At 54.5% G+C, this 14,392-nt stretch overlaps 2 protein-coding genes across 2 annotated transcripts; one reads left to right on the forward strand and one right to left on the reverse strand.

The window, feature by feature from the left end:
- The first annotated feature begins 3,784 nt into the window (after positions 1–3,784).
- Positions 3,785–6,956, forward strand: LOC308510905 (paraneoplastic antigen-like protein 6B). Its single transcript, XM_081080977.1, has 2 exons — positions 3,785–3,878; positions 4,086–6,956. Exon 2 carries the CDS (start codon positions 4,227–4,229, stop codon positions 5,586–5,588), a length of 1,362 nt encoding a protein of 453 aa, XP_080937103.1. The 5' UTR covers positions 3,785–3,878; positions 4,086–4,226; the 3' UTR covers positions 5,589–6,956.
- Positions 6,957–7,917: 961 nt separating this feature from the next.
- On the reverse strand, positions 7,918–11,155 carry LOC308512104 (paraneoplastic antigen-like protein 6B). Its single transcript, XM_081081912.1, has 2 exons — positions 11,013–11,155; positions 7,918–10,776 (listed from the first exon to the last, which is right to left on the reverse strand). Exon 2 carries the CDS (start codon positions 10,633–10,635, stop codon positions 9,256–9,258), a length of 1,380 nt encoding a protein of 459 aa, XP_080938038.1. The 5' UTR covers positions 10,636–10,776; positions 11,013–11,155; the 3' UTR covers positions 7,918–9,255.
- Between the last annotated feature and the right edge of the window lie 3,237 nt (positions 11,156–14,392).

Here is a 14,392-nt window from a genome sequence, read left to right on the forward strand (position 1 = left end):
TTAAAAGTAAAACAAAACTATAAAGCTCTTAAAAGAAAACAGAGGAGAAAATATAGATTACCTTGGGTATAGTGATGACTTTTTAAATACAACACCAAAGGCACAATCCATGAAAGAAATAATTGATAAGCTACATGTCATTAAAATTGAAAACTTCTATGAAAGACAGTATCAAGCGAATGAGAAAGTAAGCCACAGACTGGAAGAAAGTATTTGCAAAAGACACATCTGATAGACTGGTATGCAAAATATACAAAGGGCACTTAAAGCTCAACAATAAGAAAATAAACAACTTGATTAAAAAATGAGCAAAAGACCTGAAAAGGCACATCACCAAAGAAGATATACAGATGGCAACTAAACATATGCCACGATGCATCATATGTCATCAAGGTAATGCAAATTAAAACAATGAGATACCACTACCCACCTCTTAAAATGGCCAAAATTTGAAACCCTGACAACACCAAATGCTTGTGAGGATATTGAACAACAGGAGCTCTCATTCATTGCTGGTGGCAATGAAAAATAGTACAGCAACTTTGGAAGACAGTTCAGCAGGTCTAACAAAGCTAATCATAGTCTCACTATACAATTTAGCAATAGTTCTCCTTGGTATTCAGCTGAAGGAACTTAAAACTTATGTCCATACAAAACCCTGTACAAACATGTTTATAACAAACGGAGTGGATCCAGAGACATGGAAGCATGGAACAGAGTGTGGAATCTTGGAGGGAAGGCTGGGGAGGGTGGATGGGTGGGAAATAATCAACCAAAGACCTTGTATGCATATATGCATAACCCATGGACACAGACAATAGGGTGGTGAAGGTCTAGGGTCGGGTACGGGGGCGGGATGGAGGGGGTCAATGGGGAAAAATGGGAACATATGTAATATTTTCAACAATAAAGATTAGTAAATAATTTTAAGGATCTTTATTACAGCTTTATTAATAATTGCAAGAACTTGGAAGCAACCAAGATGTCCTTCAGTAGGTGAATGGATGAATAAGCTGTGGTACATCCAGGCAATGAAATACTATTTAGTGTTAAAAAGAAATGAGCTATCAAGCCATGAAAAGACATGGAGGAACCTTAATGCATATTAATATCTGAAAGAAGTCACTCTGACAAGGCTACATACTGTGATTCCAAGTACATGACATTCTGGGAAAAACAAAACTATGGAGACAATAAAAAGACCAGTGGTTTCCAGAATTTAGTGGGGAAGAAGAGATGAATCGGCAGAGCACAGGGGCTTTTTAAGGGCAGTAAAATTATTCTGTATGATACTGTAATGATGGATATATGTCATTATACATTTGTCAAAATTCAGAGAATATACAATACCAAGCGTGAACCCTAATGTAAATTATGGACTTTGGGTGATGATGATGTGTGAGGGTAGGTTCACTGACTGATTGTAACTAATGTACCACTAGTGCAGGATGCCAATAGTGCAGGAGGCTGTGCATGTGTGAGGGACAGGGGGTATATTGGAAAACTCTGTACTTTCCACTCAATTTTGCTGTGAACCTAAAATTTTTTTTTAAAAAAAACAAGTTTCTTAATTAAAAATAACACACTTGTACTGGCTTCAAGGGTCTTCTATTTGAGCAGAGGAGACACTATTCTTCCCTGTCCTTTGGACACAAAGTGGAGAAGCCCCTACACCAGGATTAAGGTTAACTCCAATTACAAAAGGGTCCAAAAACTGAACATATTAAAACTATCACCTCGACCCTGGTGTCCCCAAATCCTTCTTTCTAGACATCCAGGACATCTTCATAACTGCTTCACTGCACCTGGCTGGGACCTCTTCATTGCTCTTTCCAGAAAAATTCCAGATGCTTCTTTGCCTTGGCTATACTGAACATCTCTCCTTGAGGCCTCATATCTTTGCCATTCACTCACTGTGCGACTTTGGGCTGGTCACATCCCTTCTCTTGGCTGCACTTTCTGCCTCTGTAAGTTGAGTAGAAGGTTGAGCCCTCAGAGTGGCAAAACTCAGATCAGGATGAGGTCCTTTACTAGTAGATCAGCATCCTATTTCATTGCGTTTCTAGGATCACAAAAAGCTGATTTAGAAACTGGAAACCAAGCATTTTATGAGAGATGAATGCTGAGTATCCTCTGAGATGTCTTTAGGGACAAAAGACACACATGGTAGACTTTCAAAGATCCTGACAAGGTCCCATTCCATATGCCATAGAAAGTAAATCATTACTTTTGGAGGAAGACAATTTTAGAAAAGTTTGCCATCTTCATACATGATTGAGCAGAAGGAAACCTGCAAATCTGAAGTTGAGCCAATTTCCTCTCTTGTAAATGTGACAGGGATTGTGAGTAGACAGAAATAATGGAAGGAAGTTCTAATGTGGATATAGCCCCCAGGGGAGAAATGTCTACTGAATGGGCTGTGGGGAACAATTTAGGATCCAATTTCAGCTCTACCTGCAATAAGGTACATTTATCCTGTGCCTTAACCTATCTGAGCCTCATGAGTAGAATAAGGATAATATTAGTACCTACCTGCTAGGGTTCTGGTGGGAGGTGATGAAATAACTCCTATGAATATTTGCAGGAAGGTTGACCAGGGAAAACCCCTTAAGCAACATTGCTACTAGGCCCCTCCCTGACAACTAGTAGGCAAACAAGCAGAACACACCATCTCATGTGGGGTCCAAGGGCATATGGATAGTTCTGTGTCACACCCAGTACTACTCAGGGCCACCCAGACCTAGCTGGGTAGATGAGCCCCACATGGGCAACAACCACAAGCCCCTCCTGGTGTGACTGGAGAGAGGCCTGCCAAGAGGGGGCCAGGAGCACACAGACCACTGGGCCATCTGCCTGCAGAGCAGTCACTCCCTCCCTCTTTCCTATGCCTCCTGGGATCCAACCGATACTGCAAAACCCATAGCCCATCACTAACAGGGAAAGGCAGGTCCAAGGGATATGCTTCAAATGGGGAAAGCAGTTTCTCCAGACACCGGATGTGTGGTGCACAGATTGTGAAAAGACCCAGGCAACCTAGACACTGGGTCAAACACTTTGAGGCAGGTCCTTGTAACAGGGCAGCTAATCACTTTGGCCCACCCTGCACCCTCAGTGGCAAACACCTGCAGCCCTCAGCCACCAAGTGAGGTGTGGGCAGTGCCTTGCATGGTGTGCATGAACACGCATACGCGCATGCGACCTCTAGTCCATGGAATACCACCAGGTGTCCCTGTAGACCAGATGCTCCTTGCCTAGATTTAGGACAGGATAAGCCCTGGGAGGAGAAAGGGAGGGGGAGGGGGAGGGAAAGAGCAGGTGAAGAAGCCCGAGAGGCTCCCCACCCCTGACCTGAAGGTAGCCCTTGCAGGCACACCATGCACCCCTCTAGACACTCCAGGGCTGGCATCCCAGGGTGTGGGCATCTCCCAACGCTGGCGTGTCCAAGGGTCATCTCTGGGAGGGGCAAGGGCCAGGATAGGATCCCAGAGGGGCACATGAACTCTCTGACCCTGGGCCACCCACGACTTGTGCCCTCACCCCCTCGGGGACTTGGGGAGGAGCCAGTGACATCACCAGAGGTTCCAGGGCACCAGCAGCTGTGTGACAGCCCTGCCACGTGAACTGCGCAAGCCAATGGCCCTGCCGTCTCCCAGGCAACACAGAGGTTCCCAGTTCCTCCCCCACTGCGCCCCTGCTCCTGATCCACACTGCAGAGAGCCCTGGCAAGCTGACAGGCGCTGACACACAGGCCCACATGCAGCCCTGAGACTGGGAGAGGGAGAGACTGCCTGAGAGCCTGGGAAAAAGGAGCGTCCCTCCTGCATGGGACCTGGATCAGGACAGACCATGCCAAGGACAAGGAAGGAGACTCAGGGAGGGTGAGTTTGGCGCCTGGAGACCCCTCCGCCCTGCACCCTCCCCCCCACAGCAGGACTACTGTAGCCTGCCTGCCTGGGAGCAGTGTGTGGAGAAAGAGAATGGGGGTCCAGCTTGGGCTGCAGAGGCTCTAAAGGGGAGGAGCGGCAGCCCCGGGTGGGAGGAGGGGATCTGCATTAACCTCTCTCTCTCCCCTTTCCTATTCACAGGCAGTGCAGACCTGGGAAGTTCTCTGAGTCCTAGGCTCGCACCCAATTCATTTCCCACCCTGTGCCGCCCTGGTCTGCGCCCAGAGCCAGTTCCCACCCCTAGTAGCAGCCCCCACACTGGCGCTGGCAGACACTGAGGCCATGGAGGTGAGGATGCTGCAGGACTGGTGCAGGTGGATGGGCATCAACGCCCGCAGGAGCCTGCTCATCCTGGGCATCCCGGAGGACTGTGACGAAGACCAGCTGCACGAGTCCCTGGAGGCCTCCCTGTGGCAAATGGGCCACTTTGAGGTGCTGGGCAAAGTGTTTCGAGAGGAGGACAATGCCAGTGCGGCCCTGGTGGAGCTGGACCGGGAAGTCAACTATGCTTTGGTTCCCAGGGAGATCCCAGGCATCGGGCGTCCCTGGACCGTGGTCTTTGTGCCCAGATGCTCAGGGGAGGACTTTCTGGGTCGTGTGTTCCACTTCCTAGAGCAACAGGGGCAGACTGTGGAGAGTGTGGCCGGAGCCCTGGGGCTGGGGCTGCGCAAGGTGTGCTGGCTGAGGTCTGTCAGTCAGGCCATCCAGCCCTGGGTGGAGACAGTGCGGTACCAACCCCTGGGGGTGTTCTCAGGGAGGGACCAGCCAGCCCCGGGGGAGGAGTCCTTTGAGGCCTGGCTGGACCACACCACTGACATGCTGCTTGTGTGGCAAGGGGTCTCAGAAAGGGAGAGGAGGAGGCGGCTGATAGAAGGCCTCCGAGGGACGGCCCTGCAGGTGGTGCACGAGCTCCTGGCGGAGAACCCTGCCAGGACGGCCCAGGATTGCCTGGCCGCCCTGATCCAGGTGTTTGGAGACCATGAGTCCCAGGCCACCCTGCGGCTCAAGTGTCTGACCGCTCAGCGACAGTCAGGCGAGACTCTCTCCGCTTTCGTGTTGCGGCTGGAAGTCCTGCTACAGAAAGCCATGAAGGAGGGGGCCCTGGACAAGTCCTCAGCCGACCACTTGCGCGTGAGGCAGGTGCTCACCAGGGCCAACATCATTGAGCCACTGCGAGAGGTCCTGAGGAAGCTGGGCATGGTGGGAAGGCGTCCAACTTTTCTGGGGATGCTGGGGCTGGTTCATGAGGCTGAGGCATGGGAAGCCAATATAGCCAGGAGCCTGAGAGCCCAGCCGGCAGAAGGGGATGCTGCCCAGGCGGATGCCAGAGCTCAGGCTGAGGGTGACAAGGTGGTGGAGAAGCAGCAACTGCAGGAGAATAGTGACAACCATGCTCCTGCCCTTGCAGGCCTGGGTCAGACAGGGCCCTCAGAGGCCCCTGGGGGACCCCTGCCTGCCCACATGGGCAGTGTTTCCGGGGCAGGTCCAGGAGGTCCTGGCACTGTGCCAGAGGGCCTGGCCCAGGTGGGAGACTGGGAGGCCAAGGAACACCCCCAGGAGGGGCTCAAGCCCATCCCGGAGGAGTCGGAAAGTGAGGATGGGGCTGGGGAGCTGAGCCCCGTCATGTCCTCCCCTGGCAAATAGGCTCACAAGGCCCGGCGCCCTCCTCCCCTTTCGGGCAGCAGAGCCCTGGTGGCGGGGGGTGGGGGGGTGGGGAAGCCAGGCCAGGGCAACCTCCTCACCCCACATGGGGAGCAGGGCCCAGGTAAGTGCCCGCCCAGCTCATACCATAGCCCCTACTACCCCACCATGCTATGGGGGCCTGAACACCACCATCTGCCCTTCCAAGTCACCAAGATGACCAAATTTGACACCCAATGGGGTGGGGAGAGGTGCCCCCACATGTTAGCACCACACCTGGCCTCAGCCCCAAACCCTACCAATTTGGGCAGCTGGCCTGGGAGCACCGCTGAGTAGCCCATCTCAGCCTAGGAGAGGGGCACCTGAAGACATCTGCCACCCGTGTGGACTGGGAGACTTTAGAACCCATAACAGGGGTGCCACTTTTGGGGACCCCCATTCTCCTATTCTCTATCCCCTGGGGAGACCCCAACTCATTTCTCTATAGTCCCATAGTGACCCATGTGTCAAGTAATCACCCCCCTCCACACACACACACACACACACACACACACACACACACACCACGGCACCTGTGCAGAACCACCTGGTGTGTGTGAACCCAGGTGGGTGTCCTGACCCCCCCCCCCCGACCCCGGGGCAGCCACCTCTCAGCCCCGGCACGTGTTGTGAGCCCCACTGCCAGCCAAGGCTCTGCCAGCTCTCGTCCAGTGTCGTGAGCTCAGCCTCTGCTTTCTCGGTGTAGATTTAGGCCAACCGCTGCTTGTGCTTGTGGAGATGTGTGTGTTCTTCTCTGAGCAGTTCCCCACCACCACTCCCACCCTGGACAGAGACCCCGAGCCCAGGCCCAGAAGAACGGATGAGAAGAACGGACCAGGGCATGTCTGGCACTCACCCAGTGACCCTGGGAAGAACTGTACAGTGGCAGAAGGCGGCTGCCAGAGGCTCCACGGACACCCTGATGCTCTGACGTCACCCTGTTGTTCCCTGTGACTCAGTTTCCTCAGCATGCTGGAGTGTCCCCTGCTGTGTTTTCCAGTGTCCTCTGTCTGTCCTGTGCAGGCCACAGGGCAGGGCCAGGCCCCAGCATGTCATCCATAGGGGGAGGGAGCCCTGCAATGAGTGGACATCACCAATGTCCATGGTCCTTTAAAGTCCAATCAAGGGGCCCTCAGGGAGGGAGACTACGGTGGGAGGGCTGTGGTGTGGGGGAAGCTGAGGCAGCTGGTCAGAGACCCCAGGAGGAGGTGGGGGTTGTGACCTATGGGGTCTATTGGCCGTTAGAAGTTCCTCTCTGTGTTGTCATTCCCTTTCTTCAATGAATTCAGTAAATGTTTCTCTTCAATAAACTTCATTGAATGATTCAGCTGAGTTTCGCTTCTGCTGTGGGCAATTGAGGGAAGGGTCTTCTGGGGATGAGCCTGGAAGGGCAATAGTAATCTTGTACTCAGGATCATCTTTGGGCTATGTTTGGGACAGGGTCCAAGAAGGTCTGCCAGTTCCCCTGGGCTGGAAGCACTGAGAGCAGGAATTTGTAGGCATGGCAGTGGCTATTTAGGTCCCAAGAGACCCAGGAATAATCAGTTTATAGGATGAAGGGAGGGGAGGAACAGCAGGTAGGACCAGAGGTCCTAGGATCCTTGACAGGGGTGTGGGCGCCCAGAGTGTCATCAGGTCAGGAAGATCACGTGTGCAGTTCAGAGACCAGGGGGCCATAGAAGGGCCCAGAAGTAAGGTCAGATGCCCTTGCAAGTAGCTCTGCAGGGCTCCGGGGTGTACTGGGGTGACTGCCTACCCATTCTTGATCAGCCTACTCCTGCCAGCTGACAAGTGGCCAGCCTTGGTATTCACAATGAGGGATGTTTGGGGGACAAGAGTGCGTGATGGGTGAAGAATGGAAAGTGGGCCAACTGGGGATTCACAGTGCTTAGCAATGCCAGTTGGGGGGAAAGGCTGGGACAGCCAACCCAGGCATCCAACAGAGGAACTATTTCTACCCTCCCCAACCTGCCACAGTGTTGCATACCCGAGGAATCAAAACCAAACTACAGTAGTGTCTAGTGAAGGCTGAGTTTGGAAATGTCCAGGTCATGTGCAGAGAACAAAGGCACCCTAGAGCAGCAGCAATCTTTGCAACCACTGTAGCAGCCAGCACAGGAAAACCCACAAGGGGGAGCAGCCAAGTTACATAGGGCCTAGGAGGCTGTAGACATGGCCATTAGGATGTCCTGAAAAAGTCTCTAATGGGTGCTGGGCATAAATCCTTTCCTGGGCCCCCAACACCAAGAAGACCCTTCCCTCAATTGCCCACAGCAGAAGCGAAACTCAGCTGAATCATTCAATGAAGTTTATTGAAGAGAAACATTTACTGAATCCATTGAAGAAAAGGAATGACAACACAGAGAGGAACTTCTAACGGCCAATAGACCCCATAGGTCACAACCCCCACCTCCTCCTGGGGTCTCTGACCAGCTGCCTCAGCTTCCCCCACACCACAGCCCTCCCACCGTAGTCTCCCTCCCTGAGGGCCCCTTGATTGGACTTTAAAGGACCATGGACATTGGTGATGTCCACTCATTGCAGGGCTCCCTCCCCCTATGGATGACATGCTGGGGCCTGGCCCTGCCCTGTGGCCTGCACAGGACAGACAGAGGAAACTGGAAAACACAGCAGGGGACACTCCAGCATGCTGAGGAAACTGAGTCACAGGGAACAACAGGGTGACGTCAGAGCATCAGGGTGTCCGTGGAGCCTCTGGCAGCCGCCTTCTGCCACTGTACAGTTCTTCCCAGGGTCACTGGGTGAGTGCCAGACATGCCCTGGTCCGTTCTTCTCATCCGTTCTTCTGGACCTGGGCTCAGGGTCTCCGTCCAGGGTGGGAGTGGTGGTGGGGAACTGCTCAGAGAAGAACACACACATCTCCACAAGCACAAGCAGCGGTTGGCCTAAATCTACACCGAGAAAGCAGAGGCTGAGCTCACGACACTGGACGAGAGCTGGCAGAGCCTTGGCTGGCAGTGGGGCTCACAACACGTGCCGGGGCTGAGAGGTGGCTGCCCCGGGGTCGGGGGGGGGGGCAGGACACCCACCTGGGTTCACACATACCAGGTGGTTCTGCACAGGTGCCGTGGTATGTGTGTGTGTGTGTATGTGTGTGTGTGTGTGTGTGGAGGGGGGTGATTACTTGGCACATGGGTCACTATGGGACTATAGAGAAATGAGTTGGGGTCTCCCCAGGGGATAGAGAATAGGAGAATGGGGGTCCCCAAAAGTGGCACCCCTGTTATGGGTTCTAAAGCCCCCCAGTCCACACAGGTGGCAGGTGGCTTCAGGTGCCCCTCTCCTAGGCTGAGATGGGCTACTCAGTGGTGCTCCCAGGCCAGCTGGCCAAGTTGGTAGGGGTTGGGGCTGAGGCTACCATGTGGGGGCACCTCTCCTCATCCCATTGGGTGTCAAACATTGTCATCTTGGTGACTGGGAAGGGCTGATGGTGGTGTTCAGGCCCCCATAGCATGGTGGGGTAGTAGGGGCTATGGTATGAGCTGGGCTGGCCCTTCCCTGAGCCCTGCTCCCCATGTGGGGTGAGGAGGTTGCCCTGGCCTGGCTCCCCCCTCCCCTGATTCCAGGGCTCTGTTGCCTGAAAGGAGAGGAGGGTGCCAGGCCTTGTTAGCTATTTGCCAGGGGAGGACATGACGGGGCTCAGCTCCCCAGCCCCGTCCTCACTTTCAGACTCCTCCGGGATGGGCTTGAGCCCCTCCTGGGGGTGTTCCTTGGCCTCCCGGTCTCCCACCTGGGCCAGGCCCTCTGGCACAGTGCCAGGACCTCCTGGACCTGCCCCGGAAACACTGCCCATGTGGGCAGGCAGGGGTCCCCCAGGGGCCTCTGAGGGCCCTGTCTGACCCAGGCCTGCAAGGGCAGGAGCATGGTTGTCACTATTCTCCTGCAGTTGCTGCTTCTCCACCACCTTGTCACCCTCGGCCTGAGCTTTTGCTCTGGCATCAGCCTGGGCACTGGCCCTGGCAGCATCCCCTTCTGCCGGCTGGGCTCTCAGGCTCCTGGCTATATTGGCTTCCCATGCCTCAGTCTCATGAACCAGCCCCAGCATCTCCAGGAAAGATGGACGCCTCCCCACCGTGCCCAGCTTCCTCAGGGCCTCTCGCAGTGGCTCAATGATGTTGGCCCTGGTGAGCACCTGCCTCACGCGCAAGTGGTCTGCTGAGGCCTTGTCCAGGGCCCCCTCCTGCATGGCTTTCTGTAGCAGGACTTCCAGCCGCAACACGAAAGCGGAGAGAGTCTCGCCTGACTGTCGCTGAGCGGTCAGACACTTGAGCCGCAGGGTGGCCTGGGACTCATGGTCTCCAAACACCTGGATCAGGGCGGCCAGGCAATCCTGGGCCGTCCTGGCAGGGTTCTCCGCCAGGAGCTCGTGCACCACCTGCAGGGCCGTCCCTCGGAGGCCTTCTATCAGCCGCCTCCTCCTCTCCCTTTCTGAGACCCCTTGCCACACAAGCAGCATGTCAGTGGTGTGGTCCAGCCAGGCCTCAAAGGACTCCTCCCCCGGGGCTGGCTGGTCCCTCCCTGAGAACACCCCCAGGGGTTGGTACCGCACTGTCTCCACCCAGGGCTGGATGGCCTGACTGACAGACCTCAGCCAGCACACCTTGCGCAGCCCCAGCCCCAGGGCTCCGGCCACACTCTCCACAGTCTGCCCCTGTTGCTCTAGGAAGTGGAACACACGACCCAGAAAGTCCTCCCCTGAGCATCTGGGCACAAAGACCACGGTCCAGGGACGCCCGATGCCTGGGATCTCCCTGGGAACCAAAGCATAGTTGACTTCCCGGTCCAGCTCCACCAGGGCCGCACTGGCATTGTCCTCCTCTCGAAACACTTTGCCCAGCACCTCAAAGTGGCCCATTTGCCACAGGGAGGCCTCCAGGGACTCGTGCAGCTGGTCTTCGTCACAGTCCTCCGGGATGCCCAGGATGAGCAGGCTCCTGCGGGCGTTGATGCCCATCCACCTGCACCAGTCCTGCAGCATCCTCACTTCCATGGCCTCAGTGTCTGCCAGCGCCAGTGTGGGGGCTGCTACTAGGGGTGGGAACTGGCTCTGGGCGCAGACCAGGGCGGCACAGGGTGGGAAATGAATTGGGTGCGAGCCTAGGACTCAGAGAACTTCCCAGGTCTGCACTGCCTGTGAATAGGAAAGGGGAGAGAGAGAGGTTAATGCAGATCCCCTCCTCCCACCCGGGGCTGCCGCTCCTCTCCTGTCAGTGCTTCTGCAGCCCAGGCTGGGTCCCTACCCTTGGAAGGCCCACAGGGACTGCAGCCTCCTTCTGATACTGCTCCCAGGCAGGCAAGCTGCAGCTGGGGTGGGTGCAGTGCTGTGGGGTCTCCAGGGGCCAAGCTCACCCTCCCTGAGTCTCCTACCTTGTCCTGGAAGTGGTCGTTTCTGATCCAGGTCCCATGCAGGAGGGACGTTCCTTTTTCCCATGCTCTCAGGCAGTCTCTTCCCCTCCTTTTCCCTGTCCCAATCTCAGGGCTGCATGTGGGCCTGCGCATCAGAGCCCGTCAGCTTGCCAGGGCTCTCTGCAGTGTGGACCAAAAGCAGGGGCATGGTGGGGGAGGAACTGGGACCCTCCTGGTCGCCTGGGAGACGGCAGGGCCATTGGTTCGTGCAAGTCACGTGATGAGGCTGTTTCCAGAGCTGCTGGAGCCCTGGAATCTCTGGTGATGTCACTGGTTCCTCCCCAAGCTGGGTGCGGGGGCGGGGGGTGGGGGGTGGGGGGGCAGGTGAGGGCACAAGTGGGATGAGATAGGGTCACAGAGTTGATGTGTCCCTCTGGGATTCCATCCTGGCTCCCGCCCCTCCCAGAAATGACCCTTGGGGGCGCCAGCATTGGGAGATACCCACATCTTGTGATGCCAGCCCTGGAGTGGCTGGAGGGGTCCATGGTGTGCCTGCCAGGGCTGCCTTCAGGTCAGGGGTGGGGAGCCTCTGGGGCTTCTTCACCTGCTCTTCCTCTCCCCCTCCCTCTCTCCTCCCAGGGCTGGTACTGTCCCAAGTCTAGGCAAGGAGCAACTGGTCTAGAGGGGCACCTGGTGGGATTCTGTGGACTAGAAGCCACAGGCACTCAGGCACGGTCAGGCCCACCACACAGGACGGTGCCTACACATTCCTTGGTGGCTGAGGGCTGCAGGGGTCTGCCACTGAAGGTGCAAGGTGAGCCAAAGCGATTCGCTGTCCTGTGACAGGGGCCAGTCCAGTGAAAGGTGCCATGGCCTTTCCCATTTAGCTTGCTGCAAGTCTCAATTTAAAAAATGGGCTTGTGCTACTTAAAGTTCTACCCCTTGGGACTGTATTTTACTGTGCATCTTTGGCAATTCCTTCCTTCTTATAGCCCTGCTTTGGTGGAACAGAAGAATTGGGATCTCTGCCTGAGTGTGTGTATAGGAGAGCTGGTGTGTACCCACAATGTGTCTCTTATCCCCTGTGCCCTGGCCAGCCTCGTGGGCTCTGAGATAGTGCTCTCTAGTCCCCTAGGGGCAGCATGAGTATTGTGCCTCTCCAGAGACCTCTGTCTGTCTGACCCGGAGTCCTTCCTCTTTTCTTTGCCACCTGGGGTAGACACTGCACCAAGGTAGTGCTGCCTCAGCTCAAAACAGAGCTCCAATTGCAAGGGTCTCATCATCTTGCACCTGTCTCATTATGTGATCTGGGGCCCTGTGAATAGCCTCTCCATCTGAGAGGTGGTAAACAGGTTTCCTCAGGGTCACACCCCCAGGTATTTTGCTACCTCCCTCACCTTCTCTTTTGTTGTTTGGCATCTGGTCAGAATCCTTCTCTGAGATTTGCTTTCCCCACTCAAACTTTACTGCTCAAAGTTTTCCCGAGTGTCCAGCTTGCTCATGCTCCTTCTTAAATCACAGCCCTGGTTTATTTGTCTATGACCCTATGGATGGGCATTCAGGCTGTTCCAAGTCTTCAGCTGTTACAGACACTGTTGTCAGCAGTACCCTGCACATACCTGTCTGAGCCACTGTCAGGACTAAGGCTTTAGCATGTATACCAAGAAGTGGTTTTGTTGGAACTATGGCTGTGCCCATTGCCGCCGTGATTAGGCATTGCTACTCCATTATCTCCCATATGTGGCTCCGCTCACCCCCCCTAGCAGCTCAGGTATAGTCCTGTGTAACTCACAGCCTGAGCAGCCTTTGGTCTTGTGTAGCTTTGACCATTTGCCCATCCCACGGGGAAAGGCACTACCCTGCTACCATGTATCTTCCATGTCCCTGGTCTCAGTGAGGTTGGGCATCTTCGCACAAGTCTTTTGGCCATTCCTAGTTTTACTTTTGTGACTCTTCTTTCCTTGTTTTCTCTCCAGGGCTGAGAAGCATTGTTGACCTGTTTCTAGGAGGAAGGTCCTAGTGTCAAGTTCAAAGGCACTCTCATATTTTTACACTCATCTATCTCTGTGAAGTAGACCACATTGGAGTTCTTCTCATAGTTGCACCTTGGCTTCCCTATATGGTCTTACTCCCTCCCCCAACTTTCCTGCCTCCTGGCTTGTAAATGAAGAAACATGAGTGTTCCATCACAAACTACATTTCCCAGTTGACCTTGTGCATAGACTCCTTCCCCTTGTCCCCATTGGGGGCCAGGACCGTTGCTGCTCTTAACACCCGCCTGGCAAATTTCTGTCCACTGAACCTCAGCATTAGCCCACCTGCCATGGCTTGCACTTCATGCTGTCCTCTTTCTTGGTTTCCACCATGATTTGCTTGGGATCCTTCCTTAGGGTATTCCCATGGGAGCATATGCGGGTCCCATGTCACCAACTGTAGATTCAGTTCCACTGCTTTCAGTCTCACCTATTTCTACCTTCCTTTTGTCCCTTCCTGTTGACTCTCCAGCTCTGCCTCAGAGCACCCACTCTGCCAAGGCTAGGCTGTGATGCATCTACTGCCTCTCCTTTGTCATCTCATTTTGCTCCACCTCTCAACACAGTTGATGCTCCTTCCTTCTCAAAACACTTTCCTTTCTCTGCTTCTGTGACACCCCACCTTCTGGTTGGCCTCCTCCCTCTTTGCCTACTTGTCCTTGGAATTCCCACCAGCAGCATGGGAACTGTTCTGTGTGCCCCACAGCCTGAGCATCCTTTGATCTGGTCTGGCTTTGATTATTTGCCCATCCCAGTTCAGTGTGATGGCGGACTCCCAGCCTCAGGCCTGGAAACCCCAAGGTCCTCTCATTGGAGGGTTTGTCTGCCTGCTGATGGTTTCAAATGTTCCTCTTCCCTGAGCTCCACATGTGCTCATCAAACTGCCCACTTGGATGCTCCATGGGAATTTTAAAATATATTTTATTAATTTTTTACAGAGAGGAAGGGAGAGGGATAGAGAGTTAGAAACATCGATGGGAGAGAAACATCGATCAGTTGCCTCCTGCACATCTCCCACTGGTACATGCAACCGAGGTACATGCCCTTGACCGGAATCGAACCCGGGACCCCTCAGTCCGCAGGCCGACGCTCTATCCACTGAGCCAAACCGGTTTCGGCGCTCCATGGGAATTTTAGAAGGAATATGTCCAAGCCAGAGCACTTCATCCCCCTCAGCATACTTACTTCTTCCCCAGGCTTCCCCAAGGGTTCCACCTACCACCTGGTTGCTCAAGCAAAAATTCCAGGATTCTTTATTCCCTCTCTTTTGTTCCTGACCCCAGTCTAATCCAGCATAAGATTTTATTGACATTAGTCAGTGATTGCTGCCCCTCTCCATGTCTCTGTGGTCCCTGAACCTGCCTCCTT

The sequence above is a fragment of the Myotis nattereri genome (genome assembly GCF_964212035.1).
Source record: "Myotis nattereri genome assembly, chromosome: X".
Classification (NCBI taxonomy): Eukaryota; Metazoa; Chordata; class Mammalia; order Chiroptera; family Vespertilionidae; genus Myotis; species Myotis nattereri.